Source organism: Peromyscus maniculatus, chromosome 15 (genome assembly GCF_049852395.1).
Source record: "Peromyscus maniculatus bairdii isolate BWxNUB_F1_BW_parent chromosome 15, HU_Pman_BW_mat_3.1, whole genome shotgun sequence".
Taxonomy (NCBI): Eukaryota; Metazoa; Chordata; class Mammalia; order Rodentia; family Cricetidae; genus Peromyscus; species Peromyscus maniculatus.
Window position 1 is genome coordinate 78,948,926 of NC_134866.1, and position 17,648 is coordinate 78,966,573.

General features: G+C 43.1%; 2 protein-coding genes across 6 annotated transcripts in view; both read right to left on the reverse strand.

Annotated features, from left to right (window-relative positions):
• Mccc2 (methylcrotonyl-CoA carboxylase subunit 2) overlaps positions 1-8,514 on the reverse strand; it is an 81,140-nt gene extending 72,626 nt beyond the window's left edge. Inside the window, exon 1 of the mRNA XM_006994412.4 lies at positions 8,238-8,514. Coding sequence (XP_006994474.1) covers positions 8,238-8,366 — 129 coding nt within the window. The 5' untranslated portion in view covers positions 8,367-8,514. The remainder of the gene's footprint in view (positions 1-8,237) is intronic.
• A 3,915-nt stretch (positions 8,515-12,429) lies between these two features.
• Bdp1 (BDP1 general transcription factor IIIB subunit) overlaps positions 12,430-17,648 on the reverse strand; it is a 100,440-nt gene continuing 95,221 nt past the window's right edge. For all 5 annotated transcript variants that reach the window (XM_042261693.2, XM_006994411.4, XM_076552123.1 and 2 more), the window contains exon 39: positions 12,430-15,298. In XM_042261693.2, coding sequence (XP_042117627.1) covers positions 15,167-15,298 — 132 coding nt within the window. In that variant the 3' untranslated portion in view covers positions 12,430-15,166. The remainder of the gene's footprint in view (positions 15,299-17,648) is intronic.

The window sequence follows — 17,648 nt, forward strand, 5'->3', positions numbered from 1 at the left end:
CCTGGATAGTTCCTGGACTGAATAAAGGGGAGAGAGAGGACTGAAGCATTCATCACCTTTTCTGCTTCCTGGCAGCAGACGTCATGTGACCAGCTGCCCCAAGATCATGCCACCAGAACTTTCTCCTAAACTGGGAGCCAAAAAAACTTTCTCCCCTGTGTCATTTGTCAGGGTAACTAACACCGCATCCTATGGTCCCTGAATCCATCCAGGGGATGTAGGCAAAGACACTGTGCCATTTCCAAGCAGAGGCTTTAACAGGACTGAATGTTCCAGACTCTCCCATGCCCTCACCCTCCATATGGGCAGGACATACAGCATCCCCCTGGAGCCAAGGCCCCTTCTGACTGGTTCCTGGGATAAGAAACAACTGAGCAGACCTGTTGTTGCTTCCCAAGGAACGGCCACAACCAACCCACAGTTCCAGGAGCCCAAGAAAATACTAGTTCATTTGGCCTTGCGATCTGGGATCGCCTGAAACATGTCACCGGCTGAATACACAGTAAGAGGACCTCGAGGAGACAAAGAGTGACTACAGCTAGGGTTTGCTGAGGTATTCAAACTACGGACTGGGAAGGCCTGAAGGCTTATTTCTTCTTGGATGTACACAGTCAAACCAGCAGCCGGTGGTCTGTGTGCTGTCCTCACACATGAAGGCCTCTGAGCAGCTCAGCTCTCGACGGGCCGGCCCTCCTTCAGCTGCTTCAGGCATTCAGAGTTTGTTGTCAGACCACTGGTCAGAACTCAGGCACACACCCCAACTTGTATGTCCTTGTCCGAGCACCAGTCTGGAGTCTCACACTGGTGGGGGTGCTGCCAGGCAAGGCTCACACACGCCATCTCATTCTTGGTGAGTTCGTAGCCCTCTTAAGTGAGGGCAATGTGTGCTTTCCTCCGCACCGCCAGGATGCATGTCGGACAGACGTGATGGCGGAGGCTAGTGCTTTTCGGCCAGTTCTTGTTGGTACTGAGACCCTGAAAATGCCGGAAGTTCTCAGGGACCACAGATAAGGCTGCAGCACAGGCAGTGATGCACAGGCCTCCTGCAGAAGCAGAACTAACGCTTCCCGAGAGCATAATATATCCCAGGCACCGTTCTCACATTGCCTCTTCCCACCACTGCCCGGGTGACTGCTAACATTTTAGCAGGCTTCCCTCCAGGGTTCCCCACGGAAACGTGCTATGTCAGTCTAAGCACACACGACACACGAGGGTCCCACTTGGCCCCCACACCCCAGCGACTTCCCTGCTCTAATTACAGGGCACACACACTAGACGAGGGCTCGCTCAACAAATAAACCTTAGAGAAGGAAGTAGTGCTCGGGATCATTCTGACTTCTACCTATTTAACTCCCCATCAAATACAGCAAGCAGTTCAGGGTGGGTGATAGGGCCCAACAGGCAAAGGAGCTTGCTGCGCAAGCTTGGTGTCCTGAGTTCTATCCCCGGGACCAGCTAAAGGAGGATGGCAAGAACTAACTCCACAAGCTGTCAATCTCTGACCTGCACAAGCACAGATCACATCACACACACACACACACACACACACACACACACACACACACACCACAAATAATAGTAATAATAATTTTAGATAAATAAATCAGCAGTTTGAACCTGATGTCAGCAAGGCAGTGGTCTAGGAGCCCCGGGCTCTCATTTTGCCGCCGACATACACACATACACCAAAGCAGAGAGGAAGAAATCAAAAAGAAAACTAGCTTTAAAACCATGGCATGGGACACAGTAGCGCAATGCCCACCCAGCACCCCGGGCTGAGGAAGGGGCGTGGCAGGTCTGAAAAACACTGAATCAAGAAAAGGCAACTCCGACAGCAGAATGCCTTGGGGAGCCTCTGCCCACGGTGTCCCTGACCCAAACACAGCCAGTGTGGGGCTGAAGGAGGCAGCGCCCTCAGTTCTCAGTTCCTGCTCCCAACCTGGAGGAAAAACAGACCTTCCGCGCTGGAGAGACGGTTCAACAGTTAAGAGCACTTCTGGAAGACCTGAGTTCAATTCCCAGCACCCACGTGGTGGATCACAAGGGTCTGTAACTCCAGTCTCAGGGAATTCAGTGCCCCCTGCTGGCCTCCTCTGGCACCAGGCATGCACATGGTACAGACATACCACTCATACACATAAAATAAAAATGTTATATATAATATGTGTGTATACATATATATGTAATATATATATTAAAGTATTTATTTTTAAAAAAACCTAGACTTTGTTTATAATATCGTAGTCTGGCTAGAAGCCGCATGAATGGCTAGCCTTTGCTCTGCCTAACTCAAAACCAGATATAAAGAAACAAGGAGTTCTTCTCAAGAAAGCAACAGGGAGGACCAGACTGTACATCAAAGGTAGAGTCCCTGCTTGGCATACCTGAAACTGTGGGTCTGAAAAGGGGGAGGGGAGGGGAGGGAAGGGAAGGGGAAAGTAAGGAGGAGGAGACCAAGACCCCAGCTGGCTGGGACAACTCTTGGGGAAATGAAGACATTTAAGGAAGGCAGTGTGTGCCCAGAGGAGCTGAACAGCCACATAAAGCCCAGGTCAAATGCATGCTGAGAAAAGACCCGAGGGGCCATTCCAAATCACAAAACATGACCAAAGACTTAGGGAGTCAGGGGAAGTCTGAAAAGATGGAAAAGATGGCAATCCTTTCAAATGTTCAGTTGTTAGTAATACCACCAGCAAAGCGCCCAAAGGAACCAGAAAACAGCCCACACGGGAAATAATGTGGCAGAGGTGCCCCTGAGGAAACGCAACCGTCAGAGTTATCAAACACTTTAAAACTATTGTGAAATGCCTCAAGAGCCAAAGAAAACAGGAAGACAGATTTAACGAGAATTAGGAACATATGGACATTATGAGAATAATTATAGAGAAAAGAGTTACAAAGGGGTAATTTGGCAGGATGGGCAGAGAGACTGTAAGAGTCGGACGACCAGGGAGTCTGCTGCAAAGATACTGTCTTCCCTACAGGACACAGAGGCTGCGCCCACACAATCTCAACAGCATGGTCCCCTAAACAAGATTTACATAAAGACAACACCAGCCGACATGTCAACATGATGGGGGGCATCTCCCAGGAGTCTACCCCTAGATGAGGAGCAACAGGCAAGGAATAGCTTCTGAGAGAGGGAGCACCAGTCTAGAGACGAACGCAACAATACAAGCCACACCAAGTGGACGCGTGAAGCTGTATTTGTGTGTGTGTGTGTGTGTGTGTGTGTGTGTGTAAAACAACAGTTCAAAAAGTTGTGAATCTGAGAGGGAGTCGGGGGACATGAGAAGAGGGAGGGTTTAATAAATGTCAGAGAATTCTACAGCCAGGAAGCATGCTCTTCTGACTCTTTGGGAGCATGCACATGCATAAGTGCATGCACACACACACACACACACACACACACACACACACTGAAAAATAAAACACATTTTTAAAAAGAAGAAAGAAAGCATTAGATTTGCTGTATGCAGATGAGTCAAATCTGTAGCAATTCAAAATGCATTGTTAGCCCAGGCATGGCGGCCTGTCCCTGTACCTCCTCCTCAGGAGGCTAACCTGAGGCAGGAGGATTTCGTGAGCCTCGGCATTCTGGGTCAGTCTGGGGAGAGGTGCGACATGATCCCACCTCTCACAAAATGAACTACAGAGAAAAAAAAATTTAAATATAGGATTCAGAGCCGGGTGTGGTGGCACCTGTCTGTAATCTTAGTACTCAGGAGGAGAAAGTTCTTCAGCAGGAAAAATGAAAGTTTGAGGCCAACCTTGACCATACTGTGAAACTCTACATTAAAAAAGGAAAAAAAAAAGTAGGGAGCTAGAGAGATGTCAAGAGAGCACTTGCTGCTCTTGCAGAGGACACTGGTTCAGTTCTCAGAAACCACACAGAGCAATAGTTCTCAACCTGTGGGTCTTGACCTCTTTTGGGGAACTGAACGGCACCTTCACAGGGTCGCACATCAGATATCCCGCATATGAGGTAGTTACATTAAGATCCACAACAATATCAAAATTAGTTATGAAGTAGCAACAAAAATTATTTTATGGTTGGGGGCCACCACAACATGAGGAACTGTATTAAAGGGTCGCAGCTTTGGGAAGGTTGAGAACCACCAACATGCTCACATCTGTAACTCCAGTTCCAGGGGATCTAATGCCCTCTTCTGGCTTCCGCAGACACCAAGCGAATACACAGTGCATATAAATACACGCAGGCACACATTTGTACATATAAAATAAAAAATAAAATGTTAAAAGTCTCTCAGTTTACACTCTCTATGACTCATAAAGACATATAAAAGTTAGAAGTGAAAAAGAAGAAAAAACCGTCTATGCAAAAGTAGCCCCCCCAAAAAACAAACTGATGGTCTCTGATTCAAGAATCACAAGCAAATAAAGTCAATTAATATATTTAAATTAGGGATAGAGAGATGGCTCAGAGGTTTAGAGCACTGGCTGCTCTTCCTGAGACCCGAGTTCAATTCCAGCACCCACATGGTGGCTCACAACCATCTATAATAAGATCTAGTGCCCTCCTCTGGCATGCAGGCAGAATGTATGTATATAAATAAATAAATAAATAAATAAATAAATAAATAAATAAATAAAAGATATTGAGGCTGGAGAGATGGCTCAGTGGTTAAGAGCACTGGCTGCTCTCCCAGAGGACCCGGGTTCAATTCCCAGCCCCATGGCAGCTCACAACTGTCTCTAACTCCAGTTCCAGGGGATCTGACACCTTCATACCAAAGCACATAAAATAAAGTTAAATAAATTTTAAAAAGATATTTAAATTAAACTGCTGTGATTTTGCCTTATTACAAGTCTTAACAGCTGACCCAAAGTCATCAACAGATGGTGGGAGAAAGAAGTTAGTATTTGCTTTTTTGAGTGACTGAGAGATAACTGTCATAAAGCACATCCTAACAGATGATTCCAACAAACCCATTAGCAAATACCACCTCTCTCATCCACCAAACTCAGCCACGGGCTTGTGTCAAGGGCACTATCATTTACCTCAACACCCTTCCTGGGGTTTGAACCTCCAACATCCTCCATGACTTTCTTCCTCTCCTTCCACGCCAACATCAATTCCCAACGCCTACATAACTCTGACCCTGCATTGTCTGAAAACTCAAGTCCTCCCACTACTACGTAAATCTGGCCTCTTCTCCCCATGTCCACAGAATCATTCCCCTTGCCTTCTTAAATATTTAAGGATGGTTTGCAAAAATGAAATCTAAATGTGGCTTAAAGGGGAGAGGGACCTTGTGCTTAACACAACATACAAACAGAGGTCAAAGGGCAACTTTCAGGGGTCAGTTCTCTGCTTCCACCATCTGAATCCCAGACATCAAAAACTCAGATCAACAGGCTCAGTGGCAAGTGCAGTTAACTACTAAGCTCTCTCTCTAGCCCTGGCCCTTATTGTTGAAACAGGGTCTCAGGTTGCCTTGGCTGACCTCAAACTCCTACCCTTAAGAGGTTCTTCCACCTCTCGCTCCAAACTGCTAGAATTGTGTGTGCAACACCATGCTTAGTTTAATGTACTTATATTCAATACTTTGATTGCATGACATAGAAAAATCAAGCTGGAATTGACCCACTGGCTAGTTTTCAGTGTCTCAGAAGTGTTCTGTAGGTCATGGGGAGAGAAGAAATCAATGGTCTTATTCAGTGCTGGGCCCCCGCAACGTTGCAAAACCGATCTCCTAGGCAAGATGTTCCCGCTGGTGCAATAGGAGCCTGACTGTTAGGGGATAACCAACCACTTTCCAATTGGAGTCTGAGGTCTGTTCCACAAAACAGCATTCATGTCTGGCACTGTGAACCTGATCAAAAGCCCACGACTTGGGAAGTCATGAGTTCTAGGGGAGGAACCTACTACTGTAGTTCTGCTGAATGGACATGTTGTCAAACTGTCTTCTAAATATTTATGTTTTTAGTACTGCTCTCAACCTTGGGCAGCAGTTCACGCAGAGACTCCTAACTGTCACAGCGGTGAGAATAAGTGACTATGACATGCTCAGTCTTAAACGGGACATCTACATGACAACTTCCTACACACAAGGCTTGGGGGACATCACACAGAGAGTGTGGAAAGACTGTAAGAGCCAGAGAATGAGAGTCCTGCCTTCTGGATCTAACGGAGCAATTGTGCTCATGAGCTGACTACAGTTATTGCTACCTGAACAAGATCTGTACAAGGTCAAGCCAGCGAGATCAGTCAACATTCTAGCAAGTAGCACTAATAGGTCTCAGTGAGTTTTTAAGAGGTTAAAAGGACATGAATATGGGAGGGTAGGACTTGCTGGGAAGTGTCTAGGGAGACTGGGAGGGGAAGGTGGGAATGGGTAACGCTGAGATACACCAGCAAGGCACGGTAGCACCCTTCTTTAATCCCAGAGGCAGAGACGGGTGAGCATCGAATTCTAGCTTCATCTACAAAATCAGTTCCAGGACACCCAGGGCTACAAAGGAAAACTTTGTCTCAAACAAATAAACAAACAAACAAAAATATACACTGTATTTGTGAATGAAACTGTCAATAATTAAATAAGATAATCCTAAAAATAGTAAAATAACTGTTGGAGAAAATGGTTATAGCCAGGCGGTGGTGGCACACACCTTTTATCCCATCACTCAGGAGGCAGAGGCAGGCGGATCTCTCTCTGAGTTTGAGGCCAGCCTGGTCTACACAGAGAAAGAAGAAGAAAAAAGGATGGAACTAGAGCTCACTGTGCTAGGTAAAACAACTAGAGTCAGGGAACAAATACCACATTTTCTCTAATATGCAGAATCTAGAATATATATATATGACAGGAAAGTAGAAAGACTACTTGGGAAAAGGAAAGGGACCAGCAGAAGAGTGGCAAGGCAACAAGAGAGTAATGTATGCACATATCACAGTGAAATCCATTATATGCTAATTCTTTTCTGTGGTGGCAGTGATAGGTTTTGTTTTGTTGTGGTTGTTGTTTGTTTTAGAAGAGGAAGTCTCACTTTGTAACTCTGGCTGTCCTGGAAATGGCTTTGTAAACTGAGCTGAACTTAAACTCACAAAGAGCCACGTGTTTCTGCCTCCTAAATGGTGGGATTAAGGCTGGGATTAAAGACTGGGGCCTGCACAGGCAGCTAGTATATGTTAATTTTTTTTAATTTATTTATTTTTATTTTATGTGCACTGGTGTTTTGCCTGCATGTACGTCTGTGGGAGGATGCCAGATTCCCTAGAACTGGAGTTACAGATAGTTGTGAGCTGCCATGTGGGTGTTGGGAATTGAACCTGGGTCCTCTGGAAGAGCAGCCAGTGCTCTTAACCACTAAGCCATCTCTCCAGCCCTAGTATATGTTAATTTTAAAGGGGAAGGGTATCCACATTCTCTGGGTTTTCAGTCTAGCCTCCACCTTTCACTTTGAACCTGCCAGGTCTCTCCCAACCTAACTCCATCTCATCCATACTTCAACTTCATAAGCTCTCAGCCTTTCAGGGTTTAGAAGCCACTTGCACCACTTGACTTTTTGTTCAAATGCCCTGCCCAAAATGAGTTCCATTTCTACACTTCCATACCAAATACTTAAAATACGGTACAAACAACTCGGTGTTTCTGAGTTAACTTCTTCCCAGACAAAAACTGTTGGTTCTATGAACAACTTGGATGTTACCTGTATAGGCTTAGAAGCCACGGAACAGATTGAAAAATTTCCAGCTTTGATATTTCACAAGTTATGAGTTGCTTCTTTGGCCTGAGGAAGCCTCCCAAGTCCAAGAAAAGCTATTTAAAGATATGGAAGGATATGTATTTATTGTTAACATAACTATTTAAAGAAAGCGTGTGAACACGGCCCAGCCCTACCGTGCTAAACTAGTTCCTAGGGTGGCTGCTATAAGACCTAAGGAATATACTACATGCAAACATGAGGACCCCATCTTGGAGACTTCCAAGTTGCCAAACCGGGCTCAGGCATCAACAAGCTGCCCAAGAGACGATGCTGAGTGGGGTTTTGAGAACCCCTGATTTTAGTGACACAAAAGGCCAATGCCAGTTCTAAAATCTCACCGGAACGATTTTCTTCTGCAAACTTCACAGGACCCTATCGCATCTCAGAATGATGCCTTCCTTGAGCTGCAGAGGAAAGAACAGACGAGATCCAAACATGCCCACCCTCCGGATGCTGGCGACAAAGGGCCAGCAGAGCAAGCAGGTCACCTGAACGCTCGTTCAACCTACCTGGTAGGTGGAGGAGCCGGAGTCCGGCTGGGTGCCTAGTCGGGCCACAGAGTCCCCGTGATAGGCGCGCGACCGGGAGACCGCGGCCCGAGCGCAGGGCTGCAGAGCTGACCTCAGGGCGCCCCACATGGCAGCGGCCAGCACCGAGAGAGCGAGGAGAGCAAGGGCAGCCGAGGTAGGGAGTCGTTTCTCTCCGGGCAGATGTGCAGCTCCGGCCAGCTGTTCCGCCTGAGCCCTTGCAGCCCCAGTCCCAGCCCACCAGCTCCCGGGCCGGCCCCGCGCACGTGCCACCCCAGGCCACCTCCCATTGGTCGGCGCCGCGCGCCACGCCTCCAGGCCCCGCCAATGAGAAACAGAAGAGCAGCTCCGCGAGGCCCGGTTCCATCGCGAGCCCAGGAGCCCCGGACTAAGTAGAGAGAACTTTGCAATCCAGTGGCTGCACTGACTTGCATAGGTGCACAGCTGCTGTCACACGCGTGCAGACGCCCCTAGCCCCTCCACTGCAGAACGCGTCTGATCACTTTTAGAATGTGATGGATTGTGGACCCCAGTCTTGGGATCTTCATTAAGAGACCCTCAACACACCCATAAGGGTTAAAAACGCTATACGAAGTGTCTTAACTTTTTCTCTCTTTGGGGCCATGGACTTCATTAATTGGCAGCTTTATGGAAGAAGCCTGGCCGGTAGAAAACTATGGTAAGCCAACTGACAGACTTGCCAGTTTCGGTAGCTTACTAAGCGAAGAGTCCCATCCTGCCAAAAACTGGAGGGGATTGGAGGGAAATGGAATGGGTTCCAGACGTAGCTAATTACCATTCCGTCAAGGAAGAGCCCAGTCTCAGAGTAGGAGGAATAACCTGTCACCACTCCACATTTTATCCCTGCATAAGGTAGCAGAAACACCAGCACGGGTGCATCCTTTCCCCCAAATCTGAAGGAAGGCTATATGAGATGGTTTATGTCACAGCGGTGCAGTTTAGTATTCTTAGAGGCAGTGTCTCAGTCTGTCTGTGCTGCTCTAAGAGGCTGTCTGAAACTAGCCACTTGTGGGCATAGTGGCTAGTTTCACACCTTTGATCCCAGCATTCTAGAGGCAGAGGCTGGCAGATCTCTGTTAGAGGGCAGCCGAAGGGTACTTAGTGAGACTGTCTCGGAAAAAAAAAAATCATCACAACAAAATAAAAGTTACCTGAAACTAGATAATTTATACAAACAGAAATTTGTCTGGAAAATAGGACATCTAAGACAAAGATCCCAGCAAGTATGGTGCCTCCAGAGAGCCAAGTCTCCTAAGATGATGCCTTGAAGCTGAATCATCCAGAGCCCCAGCAAACAGAGGAGTGGGGAGGGAGAAAACACCCATCCTTAAGGCCGTTATACTCATGAGGGCAGAGTCCTCGTGATTCAATCGCCCTCTGAGAGGCTATGCTTCTAAATAACCTAGCGCTGGAAATTTTCACCTGGTTGGTGGCATGAGTCTGGGGCCCTCAGCAACCTATTCAGTTGATTCTGGGGACTCCTGTGAGCCTAGGAATTTAGAGGCCAGTATGGGCAACAGAATGAGACAGTCTAAAACAAAACAAAACAAAAAATGTTTGAATTTTGGAGAAGACACATCATTGCAGAAGTAGTGTTGGGTTAAGAGTATAGCTAAGTGGTATAATGCTTGCTTGGAATGCAAAAGGTTCTGAGCTCCATCAACACACACACACACACACACACACACACACACACACACACACACACACACACGAGAGGGAGGAATGAAAGTGACTGCTATATGAAGAAACAGTGCTTATTTTGAAGGAGTGACACTTTTTGTGTATGGACGTGTGTATGGTGTGTGATGTATGTGCAGGTGCACACATGGAAGCCAGAGAATGTCAGGTATCCTTCTGTCCCTCCTGCCTTATTCCTTTGAGACCAAGTCTTTCACTGAACTTGGAGCCAGAGGGTTGCAGCTAGAAAGCCTGTGATCCTTCCCAGCACAGCCCTAGCATTAACACAGGCAAGCAGTTTCCCCAGTTTTTATGTGGGTGCTGGATCCAAATTTAGGTCCTCATGCTTGTTTTGCTTTTGGGTTTTTGTTTTTTGTTTGTTTATTTATTTATCTATTTATTTATTTTTGAGACAGGGTTTCTCTGTGTAACAGCTCTGGCTATCCTGGAACTCACTCTCTAGACCAGGCTGACCTCGAATTCACAGATGTCCACCTGCCTCTGCCTCCACCACCATCCGGCTTGGTCCTCATACTTGTTCAGTGAGTGCTCTCTTAACCCACTGAGCCCCCGCTACAGCCCCAGAATTGACAAGGCTTCGAGAATCTAAGAGAAACGTGGGCATATGTCAAATCAAAGTGACTTTACCACATACGACTATAAGTTGACCCCAAACAAGGTCTTGCAATGCAGAAGAAAACAACCTAAAAATTTGCACCACATACAAGCCACATGAAAGAGAACAAAGCGAACTAGAGCAGCTGACTTGAACGAAGTATTTATTCCTGGCACTGAGGACAAAGAAAATGTTCTAGTAACTCCAGCACTCGAGGTAAACTACAAGGATCAGAAGTTCAAGGTTATCCCAGGCTAATATTGTGAGTTTGAAGCCAGTCTGAACCACACAAAACTCTGTCCAAAAAAAATTATTTTTTTAAAATGTATCGTTTTTATTTAAAATATGTATCACTTGCCCCTCCTACGCTTCCCATGAGTTCCCACCCCTATCCCAGCCCCTCTCAAATTCATGTCTTATTCTTTAAATATGTGTGTGAATAAATATACAAATGCAAACTGCCAAGTGTGTTTAATGTTACATGTTTGTAGGTAGGACTGAACATTTGGGATTAAACTATTAGGGTTTTAAGACTTATTTTTAATTGTGTGTATACATCAGTGACTGTAACCGAGTATGAAAATGTGAGTGCAGTTGCCCCGAGGTCAGAAAGGACCATAGATGCCCTAAAGCTAGAGTTACAACAAGTGGTTGTGAGTTTGCCAACAGGAGTGCTGGGATCTCTGGGCAATCTCCTATCCTCGCTGTGTTTCCAGACACTGGTCTGGTTGGCTTGCCTGTCCTGATCACCGTCCATTACCAAGGGAAGTCAGCCGAAACTCACGGCAGCAACTGACACAGACAGAGGAGGAACACTGCACACTGGCTTGCTCAGCTTGCCTTTTTATGTAACTCAGGACCACATGCCTGGGGCGGCACCACACATAGTAGGCTGGGTCCTCCAGCAATCATTAATCAAGAAAATGCCCCCAAAGACCCATCTACAGGCCAATTTTACGGAAGTGTTTTCTCAATTGAAGTTCTCTCTTCCAAAACAACTGTGGCTTGTATCAAGTTGGAAAGAAAAAAATCAGCACAGACAGGATCTTGCTACGCATCCAGGCTGAACTCAAACCCTAGCTCAGGTAGCACCACACACATCTATGTTAATTCCCATAAGTAGGATATTGGATGATATTGTTAATGCCTACATCATCACAAAATTTCTATTCAACAATTTCTATTTCACTGTCTCTAAAAGTAAACAGACAAAACTGTCTAGCTATATACATATCTCTTTGATGGTAGGACAAAGTTCACGACAACTTTTATGAACCTGAAGAAATGGACACACTAACAAAACTCCCACAGATAATTCTCTCAGCAAAAAAATTTTTGGGCAACTGATACTTGCCAATCAACACCTCAAAAATCCTGGTTTTTATTATCTCTGGGACTAAAGCTTCAATTTCTCTCCTTACAGAGAAAACAAAGCATGTGTGTCAGGGAGGGAGGAGCAAAAGATCCTGAGTTATTATATGTAAAAATCTATTGAGGAACAAATAAAAGAGTAAACAAAGCTTCAAATACACAGGAAAGCCTACCATTTATTCTTGCAAAAAAACAAAAACAAAAACAAAAAAAACCTCAAACCTTCCAACTATACTATGTACATTTTCATTTTCTTTCTTTCCCTTTTTTTTTTTTTTTTTTTTTTTTTGGGGCAACGGGTTCACTACATAGACCTATCAAACTCAAACTCCTCCTGCCCCTGCTTGTGGGTTCTGGGATTACCAGCTCGAGCCACCATACTTGGCAATACTATATTTTTATAAAGAAGTATAGACAATAATTGAAAAGAGAAACCAGTTAACTGAACATTATATCTTTTGTTATTTGAAAAGGACAAAACCAAAATGGTATAAAATAACTTTTATTTACATAATTTTTATCTACAGAACATAACTTTCTTTAGAACAAGAAAATTTACAAATGACAGATATTGCTTCTTTTATCAAAAACTCCTTCAAGCAAGGCAGTATAGATGGTCACTTGCATTCAGAATAATATGGTGGTAAACAGTGGATGTTAATTTTTTTATCTATGCCTTAATCATTATCAACAATTAGACTTTTAAACCATGACTGGCCACCTGCTAAGATGTAAGTGATCAGGAGGAAAAAGTCAAAAAAAGGTAAAGACCTTTAATCACATCCTTGAAGATTTATGGAAAAAATTCCTGGCAACATCCTTACACCACCACAGATCTTCCCACCGTAAAGCAAACAAAGTACACTGATTATGTTTCTCTTTCCAACATCTGTTTTGAGGCTGTAACAACAGGACTATTTGTTGACGGACTTGATTCTCTATACAACAAACGCCCTTGTATGCTTTATACAATAAATTACATCTTCCATAAAATCAGTTTATTACAGACGAACAAGAGACAGATGTTAAAAAAATAAATATTATACAGGGATAAATAATAGTTTAGTCACGGTGATCTAACCCAAGTAATATTAAGAAAAAAACCTTTACAGAATATGAAATTTTTTAAATTTACAAAAAAAAGCATTGAAATAGCAATGTGAATTACCCCATAATTTTGTGACATCTTATGAAACAGATGCATTCTTTTGAGAATTTCCATTTAATTTACAGATCTTCCTTTATAACAAAGAGTTAGACCATAAATTTTACTCTAAGCCACAGAACAAGAAATAAGCTCACAGTAAGTTTCAATGAATTAGCATCACTCTAGACTCATTGAGTCCTAGCCTCTTTCGCTTAGAAACTTGAAAAGTGGGCACCCTTTTATCAATAGACAAAGATGAAACTTCCCTAGATGTGAAAATATTTTTCCAATTGAGGTATTGATCATTTCATAATACACTCAACAGTTTTTTTAATCTCAGGCACATTTTATACCTTCTATGACAAATACCTCCTTCATCCAGACATCAGCACCTTCAGACAAGAACCACCGTAGTCCAGGACTGGGACAGCTCAGTTGGTAGAGTGTGTGCCTAGCATGTGGGAAGCAGTGGGTTCTACTCCAGCACAACATCAAAATGGGCACGGTGGTGAACTCCTGCCATCCCAGCCCTGGGAGAGAAGGCTGAGGATCACAAGGTGAAGAGCATCCTCATCTACAGAGTCCAAGGCCAGTCTGGGTCATGAAACCCTGTCTTAGAGGGGGTGGGGTGGGGAGGGGACTATAGCCTACCGTGCAGGGCCTGAGGAAAGCACAGGCCACCCTGCCCCCCACTCAGCACCTGTGTGAGCCAGCAGGGCAGCACAGCAGCCACCAGGACCCCTCGGTCTACAGCCTCAAAAAATACCTTGTGGGAAAAATTCTAACTGCCGAGCTAGTGTATCAGTCTATGAGATTGTCCCATAAAATCAAATAAATTTGCTCTTTGAGGAGTTTAATTTGAAACAAGGAAACTCTGTTAAGAGAAATAAGACACTTATATGAATCACTAAGTCTCAAAATTAAAAACACCTAAGTTCATACCGATGACAATCACGGCTTTGCAAAGTCCTCCTGCCCTACTTTCTGCTTTAGCATCAGAATCACGTTCTGTGGTAAAGGCCTACACGTCCTGTGAGCAGAATTTATCAGGGGGGAAATCTAGCACTGTTTTTCTTTTTTAAAGGAGTGTGTGTGTGTGTGTGTGTGTGTGTGTGTGTGTGTGTGTGTAAGATTGTTTTACATGACAATGTCTCTTACATTTAATTTTTTTTCTTCCAATGAAAATCCTGAGATAATAGAAGAAATAAGGAAAGCAAAAGAAAAAAATCACAGTACAAATTCAATATACTAAAGTATGAGAAAAGTATTGAAAATATAGACACTACCTAAACATTTGTAATTATGACATTTAAAATAGCTTTAAAAGTAAAGTGGAAAAGGAGACAAATCATTTGTTAATGCTTTCCTTACCCAAATCTGATTAGTGAAAATCATTAAATTGGGATATACTTTTAAATAAAAAATTTAAAAATAAATAATCTCTTTGATGTTCCATCTTTATAAATAGCAAGTTTAAATACTAGATCTTCAATTAGAACTAATGTTACATCACCATGAATTAGAAAAATACACATTTTTCAGTCAAATAGCTGATAATAGAAAAGTTTTAACTTTACCATACCAAGTGTAGTTTCACAACTAACTTTCATATATTTACAGGCAATTGAACAGACCTTAATCACCCTCCCAAAAAACAAAAACAAAAACAAAACCACAGAACTAAAACAAAGAAAACCACCTTTACAAAAAGAAGGTCACTAATGTTAAATACAATCAAGCTCCAAGCATGTCAGCACTATGATTTATACAGATGTGGATCCACACAGTCCACAAGTCCAGATGTGCTCAGCACAGGGCCAGTCGAATGTAAACAAGTTAAAATGTCTGTCAGAGAGAACAGTCTTAATTGCTTGGTATTTCAGAATGAAATATTTTCCACTGATTATAAAAGCTTCAAATTAAGCTCAATAAATATTCAAAATTGACCTAAATAAAAACAGGCAGTGGTGTTTTTCTAAACACTGCTTTTTTTAACATCACTGACTCTGGATATTTCAAAGTTATTACAAAAATACAAAGAAAAAAGGAAAAAAAGGAAAGACCCAGGAGAGTGCTTTATTCTGTTTCGTCAACTTCAATGAAGATGTCGTTGAAGACAAACTCCGAGACTGTGGTTGCCTCCTCTTCAGATGCCCGTTTGGGCCCATTTTCACATTTTTCTTTTGGCGGTGGCTGATCAGAAGGAACCTAGGAAGAGAATAAAACTAAAATGTAATACAGTGTTCATGCATTACTAGTGAGGACTAGGTCTGCACACACTTGCCTAGCTGGCATGAGCCCCTGGGCTCAACCCCTAGCAAAGAAAGGGAGGAAAAAAGGCAGGGAAAGGCTTTAATAGTTAATGATAAGGTAACATTTGTAGCATAATGGGGGGGGGGGCATCTCAGTGGTCAGAGCACTTGCTGCATAGGAACAAGGAACATAGTTTGGATACCCAGAACCCACTGAATAGAGGCAGGCATGATGGCCAGAGATCAGCCTTGGGCTTTAACATACGTGTGCCCACATACAGGGGAAAATACAGATACACGAGAAAAAAACAATAGAAGCAAGCTAAATTCTTAATACCCATCATTATTAAGTAAATTACACCGTGATTACCTCTCCTGCTTCTCAGGAAAACAAATTTAAATATATAGAACAAATCACTGTTAAATCTGTACTTAAAACAATTTAACTGCTAGAGAAGAAGAGAAGCTCAGATTTCAAAGATTAGCATATTTATAAATCTTTTTAAAATATAACCCTGCCACACGAACACACACTCACCAACGAAAGTCTCATCTGTGTGTACACGTGTGTGTGTGTGTGTGTGTGTGTGTGTGTGTGTGTGTGTGTGTGTGTGTGTGATGTGTATCAAGACTGATTGACTGATTTGGATTTTTTTTTTTTCTTTTTCTTTTTTTTTTGGTTTTTCGAGACAGGGTTTCTCTGTGTAGCTTTGCGCCTTTCCTGAGACTCACTTGGTAGTCCAGGCTGGCCTCGAACTCACAGAGATCCGCCTGCCTCTGCCTCCCGAGTGCTGGGACTAAAGGCGTGCGCCACCACCGCCCGGCTCTGATTTGGATTTTTAAGACAGGGTTTCTCTGAGTAGCACTGGCTGTCCTGGAGAAACTCACTCTACTGACCAGGCTGATCTCGAACTCAAGAGATCCCCCTGCCTCTGCCTCCCAAGTGCTGGGATTAAAGGCACGCGCCACCACCACTCAGCAAGTTTTAATTTTTTAAACAATTTGTGTATGTGTGTATGTCTGCAGGAACTTATGTGCGCCAAAGTTAGAACTGAAATTAGACTGTTGTGAGCCATCTTAACGGGTGGTGGGGGCTGAACTAGGTCTTCTGTAAAGAGGAGTGAGCTCTCTTTAAGTCTCCATAAGTTAGGGTTTTAGATGGTCCACACTCATGCACATATGGGCAGGATTAACTGGACTCAGTGAGTTATGAGGTAAAATAAAACAAGGACATGAAACTGGGAGAGAATATGCTGGGAATGTCACTCAGAGGGAGTTGGGGAAGAGGTGAGAATTAAAATATTATTTAAAAATTATGGTGCACACTTTTTAATCTCAGCACTCGGGAGGCAGAGGCAGGTGGATCTCTATGAGTTTGAGGCCAGCCTGGGCTACAGAGTGAGTTTTAGGACAGTCAAGGGTACATAGTGAGACCCTATCTCCAAAAGATTAAAAAACATTTTATAAAAATGAGAAATGTTGGGGTATTCAATAAATATTGATTACTGACTCTACACCTATGTGTTGGAAAGTTAACACCTTATACACACACAAAAAAATTAAATGTAAAAACATTGAAACAACAAAAACCTACTGTAACAAGCCATAGCAAAACATTTTCATCTAAATTGAGGAGAGGGCTACCTTTTGAAATGATTTAAAAATCAGAAAGCAAAAAGGTTTTGACAAATTTGCCTACATAAAACTAAAACATGAAGGCTAGGGAGTTGGCTCAGTGGTTAAAAGCACTGGCAGATCCTCTAGAGGATCTGAGTTCAGTTCCCGACACCCACATGGCATCTTAAAATTATCTGTGACTCAGTTCCAGGGGACCCAACACCCTCACACAGACATATACACAGGCAAAAACATGAATGCACATGAAGTAAAAATGAATAATTAAAAAACAAATAAACAAAACTAAAAAATATCTGCATGGTAAAAGCAAAAATAAACAAAATAAAAACATATATGGCATATAGAAAAACACTGTAGCCTATATCACAAAATGTACCCTCTTAATATTAAGACCTCTACAAATCAATATATATATACATTTATTTATATATATATGTGTGTGTGTATACGTGTGTGTATATACATACACACACATATATGTATGTATGTATGTATATATGTATGTATGTATACACACTGTGATATATCCACACCACAGAAAACTCTTTTACAACAAAAATTAACAAGCTACTGGAATATATATATATATATATATATATATATATATATATATAGAGAGAGAGAGAGAGAGAGAGAGAGGTTTTTCTAAAAAGCTAAATACCCAGAAA